Source organism: Sylvia atricapilla, chromosome 1 (genome assembly GCF_009819655.1).
Source record: "Sylvia atricapilla isolate bSylAtr1 chromosome 1, bSylAtr1.pri, whole genome shotgun sequence".
NCBI classification, from domain to species: Eukaryota; Metazoa; Chordata; class Aves; order Passeriformes; family Sylviidae; genus Sylvia; species Sylvia atricapilla.
The window spans coordinates 9,287,572-9,306,672 of record NC_089140.1 but is presented as its reverse complement, the minus strand read 5'-3'; the positions used below and the strand labels follow the sequence as shown (position 1 = coordinate 9,306,672).

At 37.2% G+C, this 19,101-nt stretch overlaps 1 protein-coding gene across 1 annotated transcript in view; it reads left to right on the top strand.

Annotated features, from left to right (window-relative positions):
- The window catches only part of PTPRN2 (protein tyrosine phosphatase receptor type N2), a 629,378-nt gene that overhangs the window by 220,714 nt on the left and 389,563 nt on the right, over positions 1-19,101 (top strand). Inside the window, exons 4-6 of the mRNA XM_066314564.1 lie at positions 232-349; positions 4,981-5,143; positions 17,802-18,270. Of these exons, the coding sequence (XP_066170661.1) occupies positions 232-349; positions 4,981-5,143; positions 17,802-18,270 (750 nt within the window). The remainder of the gene's footprint in view (positions 1-231; positions 350-4,980; positions 5,144-17,801; positions 18,271-19,101) is intronic.

Below are 19,101 nucleotides of genomic sequence, written 5' to 3'. Positions count from 1 at the left end.
TCTTCCTTCCATTGCCAGGAAGTTTCATTAGCAAAATTTCATTATCAGAATTTCATACAGAAGAGAAGAATCTGTGGTTCACTCTAAGGTTCCAACAGAGTGAGGCTTCCTTTTTCTTTTTTTTTTTTTTTAATGTTGTTTATAGAGGACACCTTTTTTCCCAAACTTCCAAGTTATTAAATAGTGAATCTTTTTCATTCTGTTTGTTTTGTTTGTTTCATTGTTTATCAGGTTTTACCTGGCGAGATGATTACACACAACATGTTATTGGTCAGGAGCTCTCAACCATTCACAAAATCCACAGCAGACGCCCTGATGTATTTGCACCTGAAGGATCTGACACAAGAAGGTAAGTCTTCTGCAGTGTGTTTGCTTGGGTTTTGGAAAGGTTTGCAGATGATAAGAAAGAGGTTGGCCCAGAAGCAGAATTTTAAAAAATCACAAAAGCCACTATGATTTTTTTTGCTATCTGTGTGTTAAAGGTGTCCACCAGTGTTCAGGGGACAGAATGAATTAAAACCCTGAACCTTGTTCTTCTGTTTATCATCAAGTTAAGGATGATATCAAATTTCTATTGTTAATTAAGGTGTCAGAATTCAGAACATCAGGCCTTTCATTCAGTTTCTGCACTGCCTGGTGTCAGTTCAGCCATCCCTACCCATGACTGGCTTGAAAAGGCAAACTTATAGTAGCACATCTACAGGAGATATTTTATTCTGGACTAAGCATTGAATGATGTTCCAAGTAACTAATTATATTTTCAAAAAGTCAAATTCTTCCAAAACACACTTAGGGATTGATTTGAAGTCCATAGATTCCTAGTGAGAATTGCAAATTTTTTTTGGAAAGGAGAGATTCCTGCAAGTTCTCATGGTAGAAAATAATGTTGGGACATGGCTTGAAAGGTATTGAGGGGTGACTTTGCAGTAATTGGTTGCAAGAGACATGTCAGTAATTCTGAAGACTGATATGGTTGTAGAACCTACAATTATATCATCTTCATATACAGTTACACATGTAAAGAGACTCTTTTTTCAGTGCATCCCAACCACACAAACCTCAGAATGAAATTTTAGGAACAATTGAAAATGACAATCTTTACTTTCTCTTACATGATTTTAAGAAATACTTTCTCAAAAAGTAGTGAAATTAAAAGAAAGGGCTTTTTGTTAAAAAAACCCTTTCATCATAGTGGGATAAATTTGAACTTCTAACCTTGATGAGCAAAATATTAAATGTTGGAATTCAGATCTTCATATACTGCAGTGTATGGTTTGCATATACTGCAGAACGATTTCTTTTCTAGATTGTATTTTTCTGGAAATAAAATGCTGTATAATTGCTACTTCTCAGTGTCTTTGACTGTGTTTGCCTCATTTTGTTCTGATTTAATTCAGAAATTTTGATCCTGTACTTCACATGTTTGCTGATTCAAAAGCATTTCTTAAAATCACAGCACCATTTCAGAAGTGCAGTAAGGTAGAAACTTGCCTTCTAAAGAAGATAGTGATCTAAAGATTACCATAAAGGTGATAACAACATGTGGTTGAGTCCATAAACATGTTTTCACTGCTTAGATACACAAAATGTCAGTATTGAATGGATTACTCTCAGTAAATGGTATCAGAAATTATCTTCAATATCTTCTGGGGATTTTTTTTTAAGAGAGTACCTAAAATACTCACTCACTAAAATACAAATACTCACTTCTAGGAATTCCTGTTTTTAACAAGTTTGAGATGGTTTACATTTTTAACTATAACTATGTGTTAGAGAAAAACTGCAACATTTTGTATATTGATACCTCAGAAACATCAGAATTTCACATGTGTTCACGTAAAACAGTTCCTATTGTGGATAGATTTCCTGTAGTCACCAAGCTGTGCTTCTGAAAGCATTATCTTATGTGCCAACAGTTTAAAGCATTAATTGATTTTTCTGGTTGTCCATTTGCAATGTGTTTTGTAGGTCAGAGAACAGTAGGAAATCTGGTGTCTTGTAGATTCTGATCAAGTGTGTTATATGTTCAGTGTTCTCAGTGTGCTTGCTAAAATCTTATCAGATAATAATTAAATAATTTTAAAAGCAACTTAGAGTAGGTATCTAATTATCAAAGAAACATTATGTCAGGAAGACCTTTTATTAAGGGTAACGTGTGTAATAAGACAATATGAAGTCATACTAATGAGTCATTAATCCCCACAGAGCTGGTGAGAGCAAGAAAATAGACTCAGACACTTGAAAGGTAAATTGACTTAGGCTAAATTAGTACATATGAAATCTGATGAAACAGAAGACATGGATTTCATCTCAAAAAAAAAAAAAAAAAGCTGAAACTGGGAGTTTGATTTCAAGATGAAAGTTCTTTCTTTTTTGGCTAACTGGAGTGTATGTGGTATTTCCTGGGTCCTTATTAAATTTCAAAAAACCCTCTCTTGAAAGAGGACTCAAGATAAAGGAAAAAGGTCTATTCTGCACAGAGGAAATAAATGTCAGTTGTGTTCATTGGTGCAATTAGGCAAAACCACAAATGTTTCCAGCAAACTTCAGTGTATGAAATGGGGTATAGTATTATTTCTATAATAAAACCATCATTAAGTCAGTCATAAGATACTCTCAGCATTTAAAAGGGAGAAATGTATTCTAAAATATGTGGTATCTATCAATTGGGAGCATTCCAGAAATAGCAGAGATGCAGTGATTTAGATATTTCCACAAAAAAAGCTTCTGAAATGCTAGATTTTGTAGGAAATACATAATTATTTCCGTAGATAAATAATTATATGTGATATTGTATTTATACTCTTAAATTCATTGTATGCAAAGTCATTTTTCAGAGCACATTAAAACTGAAAATACTTTCAAATAAGTGCATTAAAAGAACTCATCTGATTGTGATTTCTTATACTCACCAAGTGCTTTTTTTTATCTTTCATCCATTTTGCAGTATGACTTTGTCATATTAAAAATAAGTATTTTAATTTAGTTGCTATAATTGGTCAGTTAATACATTTCTATTCCTGAGTTAACAAGGTGATATAGTGGTGAACCACAAAAAATTTTAAAACTCTTTCAGATGTATTCATAATGTCTTATCAAAGCTGTCATCAAATAAGACACAGAGCTTTGTAGTCTTTTACATTTTAATTGTTTAAATGCCTATAGATTAAATATTACATCTAATGTGGAACATAAATATGAGTGCAATTATTGTCTCCATATGAAAAAGACAAATATTTGATCCCAGATTTTACTTCTGCCACCAGTGACAGTGACTATATTTTGTAAATAATGATTTGAAAAACCAATCTAAATACTGTCCTTTGTGCCTGCAGTTAGCTCCAGTGGAAATCCTTGGAGCAGAATTTGGTCTGTTTTTTTCCTTTCCTTTTAAAATTAGTGAAGAAAGCAGAAGATAGGTGTTGGAATTAATCAATGAATGAAAGATGAGTGTTAGCAACTGGGATCCTTCCTATGAAGAGAGCCTGTTTGGATTAGTTCATCTCTACTGAAGCAGAAAGCACAGTGCCCAGGTTTTTCTAAAACTGCAGAATGGTTTTGGTCTGGCTTTAAGCTGAAAAGAAGGTGGATAATGTTACCTGCATGTCCACGCTCCATCAGAAGGCAGAATTTAGAACTCTGGAATAAGAGAAAAAGGCATACAGCATGAGAAGGAAGCAAGACTGATGGTAAATTATATCAGGTTTGCTACAGTGCTCTGTGCAGTAACCCTTCTTTTTCCTAGAGTTTGTGGCCCTGCTGTTATAGACTGGGGAGAAACAGAGGGTTTTTCTGGTGTTTCAAAGTGAGCAAACCTGTGAGCACTGTTGGTTGCAATGCCACCACAGTAAATTAGATTATTAATTACATCTATTAGTATTAAATTAGTAGGGACACGCATTTGGTACAACTGTGAGCATGGAAGGAAGTCTGTTCATTTTTGATTAAAGTAATATAATTAAACCCTAGCTTTGGAAAATGATATAACGGTGCTCTCTCAGGCTGTGCCTCTACATCACTGCCAAGATGTGGGTTGGTAGAATAAGATTTTATTTGTAGTGGCACAGAGATGTTGAAAGTCAAATTCATTCACTGAGCTGTAAAGCTCTTCCACCTGGAATTCTTCTTCACTGAAGAAGTGTGTGGGTTATGTGAGTAGGAAATGGTGACACCAAAAGGTGATTCCCCTCAAACAGCTTCACTCACAGGGAAGGGAGAGGGCTGGGAACTTTCTCTCTGCTTTCTTGCACAAGGAATGAAATAGTTACCGATGCTGACATTTAAATTATCATCACCATTTATGTGTTGTTGAGATAGATGAGGACAGCTGGTAATAATTCAGGTTCATTGCACACAGCACTCTGAATCCCATGTAAACACCTCCACACTGCTGTCGTTTAATCACATTTCTAGCTTTTCTTTGCAAATGTCACCAAAATCTGTCTAAACTACTCAGGAAACACCACGATTCTGTGAATCCCAGGCACATGAGAAGATCAGAAGAGATACTTGTTCCATCTCATGATTCCATTTTCAAGCCTTTCTCTGGAGTTTATTTGCTCCATTATTTCTGCATATGCAGTAGTCTTTCTTTACATTGGTATTGAATCTCATCATCATCCAACAAGATTTTAAATCTTAGAACCATCTCATATTTCTTTGGGGTGCAATTTAATCATCTGCATTTTCTTTTTACAAGCGTTTTCTTTTCTTTTGAACATGGCTTTGCCTTGATGTGGCATTTTAGTTAATTTACTTCAGAATCATGAACTTTGATTCATGAAATAAATTGTTAATAGTGCAAGATTTTTTGACTGATTTTGCTGAAACATTGAATATTCTGTACTTTTGTGATTGTGAAGCTTTTGAGTGACTTTTCTCTTATGTATTGAATTACAGTGGCTTGCAGTGCCTATTTAGTTGGCAATTTTGTCCATTGGATAGGTTGGTAACTTTCTTTTCCTTGCTTTTGCTCTACAGGACTTTGGGACAGAATGAAGATAATGAAAGAAATTATGATGTGGAAAATGATGTGAACTTGGCCAAGTCTCTTCAGCAATACCTTAAATATCTCAGAATTCTCTCCCAGACTGCATCTAAAAACTTGTATCCAAGGAAGACAAGTGACAAAGCTTCTGTCAAGGTAGTATTTTTAATGTGATTCTTACATTCTGTGATTTTGGCTTCCTTTTTCTTAAAGTTCTCATTTTTGAAATTTCCCCTCTGTCTGAAGACCAGACTTTTTTACTGCCTATTCCGACTGATTATCAAAATGGACTAAGTTTTCTCAAAATTATTCACCTTCAAGCATTGTAAATGCTTCAGTTTGTCAGATCTGGAGCATTTTACCCTAACTAGGGATGGATTGCATGTGATGAAAAAGGAAGAGTGAGATAAAGCTTATAACATCTTGACTGGCTAATCAGAAATTCTGCATCTGAACTACTCCTCTCCCCAAACCTGGCTGAACTACCATATGAATTTTTGCTGGAGTTTATGCTGCTTATGGTACAATACACATAATCTTTAGGCAGATTTTAATAATGGGTCTGATAAATTGTGCCTCAACATTTCCTACTTCTTATTGATCATAAGGAAAGCCTACTGTGACCAGTCAAGGTTCATGTGTATACATTATAAATGTACAGATAGCTGGGAAGATAAGTCACAGCCATTAAATCTTGAGTATTGACTATGTCAAAAACCACAAACATGCCTATTTGAGAACTAAAGTATTTTTTCCTCTTCCTAGAGAAAACCTGTCTCACTCTAAGATGCAACTTGATAAATTTATTTAAATTATTGGATGAAGGGGCCTTTTTGGATTATTGGATTATTGGATACAACAGGCCCTTATGGCCCTGTATCTTCTGCTCAAAAGATGTGCACTCTGATTCTAAAGAACTAGGCTACTGTTACAAGAAATTGTCTATGCTATTCCAATGCATGCAGTATAAATGCAAAATTTGCCAAAAAATTCTACTGAAGGTTTGGGAAAAGTATCCAGTGAAGAGACAAAAGTGTCAAAGGAAAACTGCCTTAGTTCAGTTCAGGGACTAACTCAGAGACACCAAACCACTCTGGTATCTGCAACAACTACTCCTGGTGACAGCACCAGTTGTAGCAACCACTCAGTCAAGGTTGTTATCCATGTCAGACCACTTCCCAGTTTCTGACTGACTTACATCCAGCACTTATCATTCATGGCACATGTCATCAGGTGCTCATCTGGGGCAAGAGGAGCTTTCAGGCAGAGGCAAGGCAGCCCTGGGGAGGGATCACGGACCACCTTGGTGATGCTTTTCCTCCTCTCTCTCCTCATGGGCGCTGGCTGCAGTGAGGATATTCTGTTTTGAGTCACTGGCTTTCAACAAAAACTTGCTCAAGAAGTATTTCAGTGGGTCTGGTGTTGTCATGCAAGTTCATAAATAATCCATATGGCTGAGACCTTCTGTGGGGAAGCCTGCTGTGATAACACCACCCACCAACCTTATCGAGTGTTGCCATGGAGATGGGTACTCTGAAGCCTGGGGGAGTGGGATCAAGAGGAGAAAATCTGGAAATGAAGCACGTATAGGAGACAAACTGTACACTTCTATTTACTAAAGAGCATTTTGAAACACCAGACATTGAGTCAGATGTGTTACCTATAATTTAAAATCAAAAAAAGAAGAAATAAAAAGGAAATTTCTTTTAAAAAGAAGTGATCAGCCATGAATTTTAAATGATCCTGGACATGTTTTCCTATCCTTGGCAAATAAAATGCAACTGCTCTTCTTGAAATAGCAAGAGGGACATGGTATTTTATCCTGATTCATTGTTTTATTAGTGAAATAGCATTTAAACAAGTGAGAAACCAGGATTTTTTCTGCTCCAAGAAGCAGAAAAAAACCTCATAAAATGTAACAATTTGAAAAGAGAAGGTGGAAAAGTAACTGAATGAGCTACCTCTGATATGGTTGTACCGCCTGAAATTGGAGTAAGCTACCTTAATTGCACTGTAATTGCAAGCTTCAACACAATATTGCTACCTTATTTTTGTAGTCAATATATAGATAAATTACACACCCACATTAAATAATTGTCACAAGATCTGATCTTTTAAACTTTTTGTTCTTTTCTGATTAAAATGAGCCCAAGACAGAGGTACTTTGCTCAGAACTGCAGCTCTTGGGCTTTGCCCTTCTTAAAAATAATTTTCTTTCAAGTATATATTTACCTCTGTCACTTCACTCCTGCTGTTGGGGAGTAGGAGATGTAACACTGCTCTGGGTGCTTTGATACCTTACGTGCTGTGAAGTGTAGCTGAATCTTGCAGAAATTTACTGCTTCTTGACAGACTTCCTGTGTGGATTCAGGTTCCAAGCCTGACACCAGAGGTCTCTGGCCAAATGTAAAACAAAGGAAGATAAAAGATAAAGAGGTTTAAAAATATTTCTTATACACTGAAAGTGTTATTTTGTATCTTAACATTAATATATTTTACCAACTTTCAGTCTTCAATTGCCCTACTATCTTCCACATGTATTATGAGAATAAAACTACAGAGCTTCAAAATTACTGAATAGACATCGCACATAGAGTTATTCAGAAAGTTGTAAAATAGAACATCACAAAACTCAAAGCAGGAAACTCTTTTCCTATTTCCCTAATTCAAACAACTGTCAGCTTGAGGTTTGATGCAACAGTGACAGAAAAAAACACCAGTAAACTTAAATCATGTGATTGACCAAAATTCCTGTGGTGTCTGCCATTTGTTACAAGAGCTTTTTTGGGCGCTTTTGAAGCACTTGAAGCTCATCACTAACTTAGAATTATTTTTCAGTATTGAGGCAGTATCTACTGCAGGCTGTAATCCAGCCAGCTGATAATGATTCTGCCAGGGACTAAATAGCAGCAAATCAGAAGTTTGGTGGGTTTGTTTCCTGAGGGCTACAGTTGTAAAGAACATTTCATTTTCGTTTAGCTGAAAAGAGTTGTTCAGGAAATGGGCACTTGGTGGCATTTGTCACTTAAGCCTTAGCTAGTGGGATTTTGTGTTTGGTTTTCTTGGTCTTCCCCACACACACTTGGGTTTTATGGAAGTTTTGCCATTCACAAGATGCTGAGTTATCATTCTTTGTGATTCCTTTCTACCAAACCTGGATGCAGTATGGAAAATAACAAATAGCCAAACACGTATTTTAATGAGAATTGGGTTATCTTAGCTACAGAGGCAAGAAATGCAGAAACTCCAAATCATGTGTGTGTTGCCCTGCCCTTCTACCCTCTGGCTGGAACAAACCCCTCTCATAGCAAAACACCCAAACCCCTGAAAAACCCACTGCACTGTTAACATTCCTACAGAAACTGAGGGTCAGGGTTTTGTTGGGTTTGAAAGATAGCATGTAGCTGGTATTGCTAAAGCTCAGAGGCTGTAAAGGAGAACTTGCTGGCTTTGCTGGTCTGTATGTCTGTATTTGAATAGTTGCAGGAGGTTTCTATTGTGCTGCTTTCATCTGACCAAGAAAATTTTTTAATCATCACAGAAAGAGAACTTATTTGAAACTTGACCCGAATGTACTTCTTACTGGACAGGCTGTAGGAATATGGAAGTTGCCATCACAATTGTGCTGTGGCTATATTTCATCTTGCAAGAATCTCTCTCTGTTCTGTGGTTTGGGTTTTGAGGTTTGAGTATTCATCGAATTGCTTCTTCTCCTTTCCTCTGACATGGTCTCTGAGGGCTTCAGTCAGGGTTGGTTCTACTTGCTGATGAGATCTTTGCCAATGTGCCGTTCCCTCGAGGGTAGGATGAGGGGAAAGAGAAGATTATGCCAGATACCTTAGGGAATTTCATGAATTTTTTGTTGTTACTGTTTCTTTGTATTTTCATTACATTCATTTTCATGGTAGGCTTCTTGTGTAGATACTGTGATTACAGAAATCTCCACATCTTAGGTATCCTTATAAATTTCAAAGCAAATATTTCAGGGAAAAAAAAATCCAGAATCTTTACATCAAAGAAGGGGTTAATAAAGTTAAAGGCCTTTTCAGAATCAAGAGGGGGAAAAGAAACAGGTAAAGTGACTGGTTAGTGCCAGAGACTTGTGGCTCAGCAGTGCAGTGGTGCTGAAAGGAGAGAAACTGCAAGTAAAAATCATATAAATTATATAAAATAAAAATTCATATATTTGCTGGCCTAAAAAAAAAAATTCTTCCAATCTTTGTAATTGATCACCAGAAGAATTAGGTTGTGTGATAATTATTTAAAAGGATTATTGTTTATTTTAGAAAATCTAGGTGGATGACTGCTCAAAAATGTACTCTGAGCTTATCTGCAAATAATAATTACTATGATTAACTAGTAGGAAAATACTTAGTCATTGCACATTTTGACCTGAAACTTTAATTCAAAAAAGGCACACCCTTATTTATCTAACACTGATTTAAATACAGGACTGAATGAAATGCATCAGAATTTTGACAAAAAGTCAAAAAGCTTCCTGCATTGTATACATTTAAACTCTATTTATATAAAGGTAAAATTCATTTTTTTCATATATAAGGGATTACCTACCAACAAATATAATTCATCTGTGCTTGAGCACTTTCATAAAAATATTTCTGAAATAGTCAATAAAGGAATTTCTCCTTGAAGCTACAGAATTGCCTCTGTATTGGCACAGGTATACAATCATATCTGAATATTTCCCAAGCGCTGGTGTATTCATTACCTACAGCCATTACAAAGTAGGAAAGAGCTAATGCTCCTACTTTACAGGCAGATTAGACAGAATTCTTGAGGTCATGCAATAACTTTTTGTAAAGCATAGACTAAAAGCTAAGCCTCAAATCCCAGAAAAGTCTTTTATCTTCCAGATCATTCTACTCTTCATGGCTCTTTATAGCAAAATAGAACTATTAAATCCTCCTTTAAAAAGTCAACAAGCACACATACGCAAAAAACCCCCAAACTAACCAATGGAAAACCCCACAAAATCCACAATCAAACCAAAACAACTCCAAAACCCAACAAAACAACCGCCCTTAAGCACTGGAGCAGAAATAATTTGACCAAGTAAAGATGTCTGTATTTGTGCAGATCAGCCTAAACTCATTCCATGATCAAATGGAGGGAAAAAGAATTTTCAACTTGTGATCCATTTGTTTTAATTTAAGTATATAAAATGAGATACTATAATTTCCATCCTCTTGTCCATTCTGCAGGAATGTGGTGTAGATTGCAACTTTTTCTGCAAGGATTAGCACCCACACATTTAAAGCTTTAATAGAATCATGGATACAAAGCCTAGTAAAATTGCAATAGTGTTGTGTGTGGCCTTAATACACAGTCCAGTGACCTAATGTGACTTGTGATTTATTTTATGAATTAATGATTTAGCAAGGGAACATACTAGTGCTAGTATTATGCTCAAATCTTAGATCCAACCCATACTTTTACCTACAACCCATGAGTTTATGCAGGATATGATGACAGAGTTTCAACATCTAACATAGAAAACATTGTTTCCCTTATCACACAGGTATTTCGTAAGGATTAATTATTTTTTCAATTATTAGAAGATACAAGTACCATAGAAATGTTATTATAAATGATCTGTGTCAAGTCTGGAATCTTATTTAAAAGGGCACTTAATTAATTTCTAGTAATTCCCAGATGAAATATAGATTGATATTTTTAAAATCTCACATACTGACTGGATAGTTCTTTTTCAAACCTTTCCCTTCAAAATCAACTATTTTTTCCAAGTACCATATGTTTGGAGTTAGTTACTGTTATTTTTCCTGCAATTTTGCTGTTTATCTTGCAAATATTTACTCCTTGTACTTCAGTACTTTGCAATCAGTAAATAGAAGATGATGGAGCCGATACAAATTTTAAAGTGCATTCCATTTTTGTTTTTCCATTATACTTACCAAACGAGAGGGTAGACTCACAGAAATTTAAACTTACTTTATTTACCTCTGTGTGAGTATGTTGGTATAGACATTTCAGGACAGTGGAACAATATTTTTTTTTTATTTTTAATGAGGGGAACATCCTCAGCTGACCTCAAGCAGTTGTCCAGCAAGTGGAAGGTTGCTTTCAATGGGGTTGTAAAACAATGTTGTGGACATCAATCCTGCAGATCTCTCTTCACTTGCATTTCTTAGGATAAAAGTATTTTCTGGATTCATGTGTTGGAGCTATAAATATCCTAAATTGGTGTTAATGTGCTCAACTTTTGGCAGATGAAGATCATCATGTTTCTATGAAAATCATCTTTAGATAATGAGATAGTTCAATATACCAGCATATGCCTACAGAAAATGTGTCTAAACATCATTCACTGAAACGTTGAGTAACAGACTTATTGGCATGGGAGCAAAATGTTCTCAGGCAGGGAAGCTGATACACCCTTGTAGATCTGTCAGCACTGATCACCAGGCTGCACAATTTCTACCGTCACTGCGGGTTGACTGTCACTCTTTGGTTCCTGCTGGTGGTGTCAGGGAGCTCCTGAATGCAGGGGCCTGGCAGAGGCAGAGATGCCCCAAACCTTGTGTCCACGTGTGCAGGCAGTGGCCAGGTGGAGCAGGTACTGCCAGGAGGCACAAGGTACAGAACAGATCTTCCCACCCAGGAGAATTGTTAGAATTGGGTTTGTTGAGAAGACTGGACAGACACAAGGCACGGTCAGACAGGTGTATTGGTCAGCCTGCTTGCTTGCTACCATTCCTGACTATTCCTTTTTCCAAAACATCCCGTGGTATGTCTCAGACAAGGACAAGATGGCACCTGTGAGGAGTCCTGCATCTCATAGAGAGTCCCACACCCCTGCAGACATTAACCCCTTTCAGTCTGCAGGGGGATCCAGAGAGCTTTCCCGTCCCCATCTGGTGGATAGCACTCCTGGCCGTGATGGCTGATGGCTCACTGTGATGGCCCTGGATGGAGGCAGGGCAGGGGCCCCTTGCCGTCAATCAGGGTGTTGGGGTCATCCACCTTCATTTTTCTCCACGTGTTTTATCCTTTATGTGTGGAGACAAGCCAGGTTATCATGTATCCCAGTGTGTAAAACTGACCTTTTTTGTTTATGATGAGCCAGTCAGGAATGCTGAGGAAAGACCACACATCCTTCTACATTGAAGGATATGTTGTTTTGCCCATAGGATGGAGATGGGTCAGAAGGAAAGAGAAAAAACAGCAGTTATGAAAACTAAAGACAGTAAATTACATCAACTGACAATAAAAATTATCCATGTAGGAGAGTCTGTTGTTGATAATTGAAGAGTAGGCAAGTGGGTATGATTGTTCCAAAGGAGATCAAGAATGGCTGGGAACATCTGAGAATTAAAAGTTATTTTATTAGATAGTAAATTATACATGAAAGGAGCAAGAAGCCAGTGTATTATCCTTTCTTTTATCTTTTTTTTTTTTTTTTTTTTTTTGGTTGTTTTGTTTTTTTTGTTTAAGACTGGAAGCCAAATCTCTGAAATCAACTGAAATTACAGCAGTAGAGTTTATTGAATGCTGTAGAGTCAGAGCCTGGACATTCCTGTTGTACTGTGGTTTCACAAGGATTAGGAAATAAAGTCATGAATAGTTTTGATCAAAGCAGGCTCTGAAGGCTCCTTTTGCTTGATCGGGTTTTTGACACTCCAAACTACTGGATGTTAATTAACAATCTCTGCCACCTTCTCTGATGTAGTTATTAAAGTGTTTCAAAGCTACTGTATTTTCAGAAAGAAAATAGAAGCTACTTGCGGAAAATTATTAATGAACTAGTAGGTCAGGTGAGATTACTTTAATGTTGCCTGTTGCCTTAAAACTGTGAATCCATGGAAAGGCCATGGTCTGATGCCTTTCATGTCCCATCACTGTGGGAAGCACTGATTTAGTCTCTTTTCCAGTTTCTGGATTTTGAATTAGTTTTCCAAATTCTTCCAAATTGGGCTTTGTGCATGGTATAATTATAGTATCATCATGGTATCATTATACTAAGTGAAAAGGTCATTAGCAAAGCCCTTTGCTTCATTATTACTCAGAAAATAGAAAACTTTCATTGGCTGTAGTTATTATATTCAGATAAAGCTAACACTGAATTTGGTGCAGAGTGTGTAAGGTCATGCCTACAGCATGCAGAGCTTGTCAAGGGAGCTCCCCTCTTTCAGCTTGAACCTGGCTGAAAGCCTGCTGAGATATCCTGACAGGACAGCACTGTGTGGGCACAGCAGCTCCCCAGCTGAAAGAATTAAGGCTTTGTTGTCACAGGATTGCTGCTTTAGCTGTGATGCTCTGAGGACAAAGCTGTGCTCAGCCCCAGCCCCATCCAGGGACTTTGATGCTGTCATCCATTCCATGAGACCTGTTTGGTCTCAGGTTTCATTGTTGGGTGCATTTCTATCAGCTGAAAGGTAAATTGAGCAGTACAAATTCACAGTCTGCCCTTTGATTCAGGAATCAGGCAGTGCCACTTGTGCTGGTGTTTATTTTGGGGGTTCACATGACTACATGCATCTCTCATGTAGTAAGTTTGCATAAGGCAGGTGTGAGTCACAGAGCATCTAGACTGCGTCTGGTACAAAAAGCTAAACTTCTTTCACTCTACACAGTGAGTTAAGGTATGAGGTAATTTCATTTCTGGTAGTCTTTGGAAAATGTTATTTTTTTTCCCACCATGTGTAAAGATGGGCCTTGCAGTGCTTGTTGTGGTTTTATCTTCTAATTTCAGAGACCATAATATCAATATCTCAAACAGGCACAGTAAATTAAGAGTTGTAGGTGGAATCATGCTTCAATCAAATTTAGGTGGTAGCAAAAATGGGGTAATATCTGCAAATGCATCAAACAGAAAAACATAAATGAAATTGAGGGCAGAAGATTTCTTTTTTATACATTTCTAAGGGATTTTTGTTAGCTCTAAATGCCTTCAGGATTTAGCAAATGTATGTGTAAGAAAGGAAGTATTTTGTCATAAATTTGATTCCATTCTTTCTGCACTTGAGCAAAACATTCAAGTCAATCTAGCCTTTAGTGGATAAATTGAACAGCATTGTGTTTTATGTATCTAATCCTGCACCCCTCCTTTTTTCTTTTTCTTTTTCTTTTTTTTTTTTTTTTTTTTTTTTTTAATAAAACATGTAGACCATAGACTTTTGCACAGTGTGTCTGCAGAGTGTAATTTAATGTGCCCTTCTGTGAACTTTCATGCAGAAAATGTCAGTTAGTTACATACCTAAACCATACAAGACATTGCCCTAACAATTCCATCTTCAGAAAGGTTAGTCTGTGTGGATTTTTTGTAATGTGTGAATTATAGAGATAGCTTATTTGAAAGGTGGTGAAGGAGAGGGAAATCCTGTGCAGATGGAGAAATAAGATTTTTTTTTTTTTAGCAGAGGGTTTTAGCAATTTGGAGCACTTTTCAAAGGCTTTGTATCAGTGACATGAGATAACTGAACAATATTTTACCTATTAAAAAATGAGATACTCCTGATAGTAACAGGGGCTTGTATTTCAACCCTACTCAGTATAAACCCTCTATATGGTAACTAGTGCATTCTTTTTTTTTACATATTTCACTTAATGTTAGTTTGGAGTGGGGCTTTTTGTTCTATTACTGGCAGTACTTTGTTTGAGTCCTGTGTAATCAATCCAGAAATTGGAAATTTTCTTTCAAAAAATCCAGCTCTGTGTTTCCGTCTGCTTATCCACAATGTTAGAAGATTCTCCAAAGGCACCAATATGGGAATTTACATTCTTTTCACTAACCATGGACTATGCCATTTAGCTTTGACATTAATCAAACTAGCAATGTCCATGTTCAGGAGTGGGTTTTGCAAAACCCACTTCAAATAAGATAATCACAGTGCTCTGCAATTGTTATTAATAACTTGAGACGTAAATTGTCTCTGGATTCTAAATTACATATTACTATATTTTTGTCCTATATTTTTCTGTAAAAATTAGATTTTTTTTTTCCCATACCACTTAGGCAAACCCATAGTTTAGGATTATATTTATCTGTGCTGCAATTTTACTTGGAGTTCATCTTGCATATGTCAAGTGGCACATACACTTCTGGTGTTTTGTTTGAGATGGAGGCAGCAAGGAAGGAGATTTTTTTTTCTCCTGCAAGTGAAGGATTGCCATACAGCTGTGAGACCCCTTTAATTAAAGTCAGAGTAAACTACATCAGAAGGGCTGCTATCTCAGTGAAGACAACTGAGCTGTCAGTGCTCTGCTTTAATTAGAACTTTTAATATTTCATCCCTTACTGCCCAAAGTGTGACCTGTCAAGCTGCTGAGCGGCTGCCCCTCCCTGACAGAGGTGCGGCTCTGAGCCCAGGACTGGCACACACTTATATCCAACTTGTGTATGATCACTTGGTGGGTTGTTGGTCTTTGTTGATGTGCTTCTTGTCTGCAAGACCAGAAAATCACTGATCTGTTAATGCTAAAGGGTATTTGGGCTTGTTAAATAGCTCGTCAAAAGCCAGCCCACATCTCCCAACCCTAATCTTTCACATGGTTTGAATGTCCAGCAGTTTCTTCCCCTCTAACCCTTACTAGTAAAGCTTAAGAGGCAAAAGAGAGAGCTGGATATGGGACACAGATCCAAATTACCAAGTTGGATTGAACAATTCCTTTTCTTTCCATGGCTGAATGGGGAATGTCCTCTTCCCCCTGTTGCATTTCTCCCTTTCCCAGCTCCCTGTTCTTCCTTCTGAAGGCTGCAGGGCAGAGAGAACAGGAGTGGGGAAGGCAGATGGCAGCTTATGTGAATTCTCAGTGAGCTGCTCAGGGTGTCCTGGGCTGCTTTGTGTCATCCTCTGCAGCTCCTCCTCACTCTGGAGTGAGTATCATTAGAGAGTTAATTACCCCAGGCAAAGACCCGTTCAAATAGGGAGATAAATGCATATGACTGTAAGTTTTTCACATTTAGGCTTTGCTATTAAACATGTAAACAGCATTCAACATGCATTTTGACAACTGGCTCCCCCTCGGAGTTGATCAGAGCAATGCCTACCCTGCAGCTGGAGTACTGAATCAGAGCTGCACTGCTGCTGTTTGATACAGTTCCCAGGGGACACTGAAATATCTCATACACAAAGCTGCTTGATCTCTAGCTCTGTATTTTTTGACACTGCTTCACTGCAGCCCAATTTCTTGGCTTTTGCAAAGCACATTTTTATGTTAAAGACCCATTGCAGAAATCCAAAGCCTTGCATTGGTAGGTCACAAACCAAAGTGGCCAAAGTGCCTTTTGTCTCTGTAATAAAATTGCCTATACCATAATTCTATTTAAATAATGATATGGAACCATGGAATGAACCTCTTCAGTCATTTCTTAAGGGGAAAAAACCCTCTTGGAAAGAAATGAGTATGAATATGTATTGTAAAATCCACCGGCTGTCATCAGAAGAAATAAAATTGTTCAGATGGAGAGCAAAATTATTGTCCAGAAATTAAGACCTAGATTAAATCTAAAAACAATTCTTCATCTCTGGAGGAGTTTATCAATCTTACTTATTTTGTTTTTACAAAGTACATAAGCAAATACAGAAATAATGATTTTTCTGTCTGAATCTTTCTAATTACTCTCCTCTGGAGTGTAGAGGCTCTTCATTCCTACTGTATTTTGCACCTCTGTCTGTCCTAAATCATTATGTCATCAGTGCACAGGGACACCAGTGATTCACTGTAATTTATAGCAGTGAGAGCTGAAATAATCCCTGTCCTGAGATTGCCACATTGTGCTGTAGTTTGTGTGACAGTTTAACCAAGAAAGCACAGCTGAGAAGCAAGACCCATCGTGCAGCACACATACAGCATGGGATGGAACTTCACTGAGGTGTCCTGAGAGAGTTATAAACAAAGAATTTCATCAGAATGATTCTGGATAGAAATAAACCTCTCAGTCCAAAGTTGTATTTAGCAAGAACTGAAGGAAAATAATTTTTGAAATTATTTAGGAGGATGGAACTGATTTGCTAAAAAAACGAAAAGGCCTACCTTCAGGTTGTGATCATAGCAAAAATGTGTCTAGGATTAAATCACAGTGAAACGAATGCCCATGTGGTGTGTGCATGAAAATACAAACTGAAAATAGACAACTGTACTGCAAGCCCACCTTGCCACTTTTTATTCTCCAGCACTTTTTCAGTAAAAATGTGGTTTGATTTTGATTGACATGTTTTTAATGTTTTTGTTTAATTTACTGTGGTGTTTTTCCTGAAAATTATAATTTAATTAAAAAACAATTTAAATGTAATTTATACTTCTTTTTTTTCATAGTATCTGATGATATATTTATTAGAGATTTAATTTAGCGGAAAAATATTTCATTTAAAATAGAGCAAATTATTTATTACATGCACAAAAAATTGCTTTACTTACTTGGTGTTGCTTTTAAAATGATTTTTAATTTGACATGCTCATTTTTTTAAGTAATCTGAAATATATTTATTCTCACAGTTTAAGTAAAAACCAAAAGGAAGGTGGATTTATTAAATTTTCTTTGTCTGAATACAAACAGTGCACATATAGTTAACATTGAGTTGTGTTATTCTCTCTCTAACCTATTTCTCTTGCTTTTTAATAATTTGATAATCTGGATTTTTTGCACATTAGTAGCGCCTCTTTGAAGCACACCTAACAGTTTGAGGTTTGAAGTTTAACTTTTGCATTGAAGGTTGCAATTCCTGTTTTCCTGGTTGGTAAAGCACTAAGGGTCATGCCGCCGATCCCGGCACAACAATAATTAAAAATCAATTCTGACCTTTTCATTTTGTCCCTCTTCTGCTCTCTCTAGAGCTACATCTACAATGACCCTATGAAGTACTACACGAGGCAGAACCCCAAAGAGCCATCATCTTCTTTGGCCCAGGCGTCCAAATCCCGGCAGGAATTCCCTGGGAATGCCCATGGGAGGACGCTCGGCCAGCTCCAGGCAGACAATCTCTCACCGGAGCCGGGGATGGGGCTGGACCAGAGGAGCCTGATGGCCGCACTGCACTCCTACATCACCCAGAACCTGTCTGCACAGAGCAGCGACAAAAGCCCTCACAGCAGGACTAAAGGGTCTCAGGGTTATGCTGAGAGGTTCTACTCTACACAAGTAAGTCCTTTTGATGGAACTCTTGCCAAAGGAAAAGCAGAAGATTTCAACGTGAGGAAGCTGTTCCAGCCGAGGCCTGGAGTGCTGAGGCCAACCCCTGAGATGTTGAGGCATAAATCTTCTTCCCAGGATGATCCAAAAGACCCCCTGAGCATTGTGGATGGTAAAGCTGATATTTACTTATTTTTGCTTACCTGAAATTTCCCTCATGTTTACTGAGCATTTTTAAGGAAAAAGAAAATAAAATTAGACGTTTAATATATCTCCTGGTATTGGCATATTTATATCTGCCATAACACTGTAATAATGTTCACCATTCCAGCTACTCTTTCCCTGCAAACATCTACCCACATTCCTCGCCCACCTTCCATATGTGTGCAGAAATATATGGCACTTAGTAAAGCATAGCATTTATGTAATTTATTATATTTTCAAAGCATTTTACAAACAACGCATAATGATGGGTATATCTTTGCTATCAAATCTGTTTTTATGCAGTCATCCCACACTATATATATAGATAATACAGAAATGCCTGGTTTTGTTCCACATCTCTTTATTTAACTAGAAATTCAAGGACCATGGGTAAAATTCAAAGTTAAGCACAGGAATTAACAGTGAGGTGAGTTCCGGTGCAGAGCACAGAAAAGGCAGGAGTCTGTCAGTTCCATGGATGAATGGACAAGAAGGTGGGGTGCATCTAGTTTTGGCTAGACATTCTGTAACATTTCCTGGATCTTTATCTTTTTTTTTATAATGCTGTTTAACAGTGATTGGATTGCAGTTTCTTCTGTACATGATAGTTGAAGAAATATATAAATGACAATGGAAGATAACATCCCCATCCTGTGATACACTTCAAGTGCTGCTTTGTAAGATGAGTCTTGGGGAATCATGTAGACTTTATAACTCTGATTCATTTTGTTGCTTCTCTAAACTGATCTAACTATTGATGTAATTCCAGTGGTTCAGAAAGGTTTTCAATGGTTTCTGA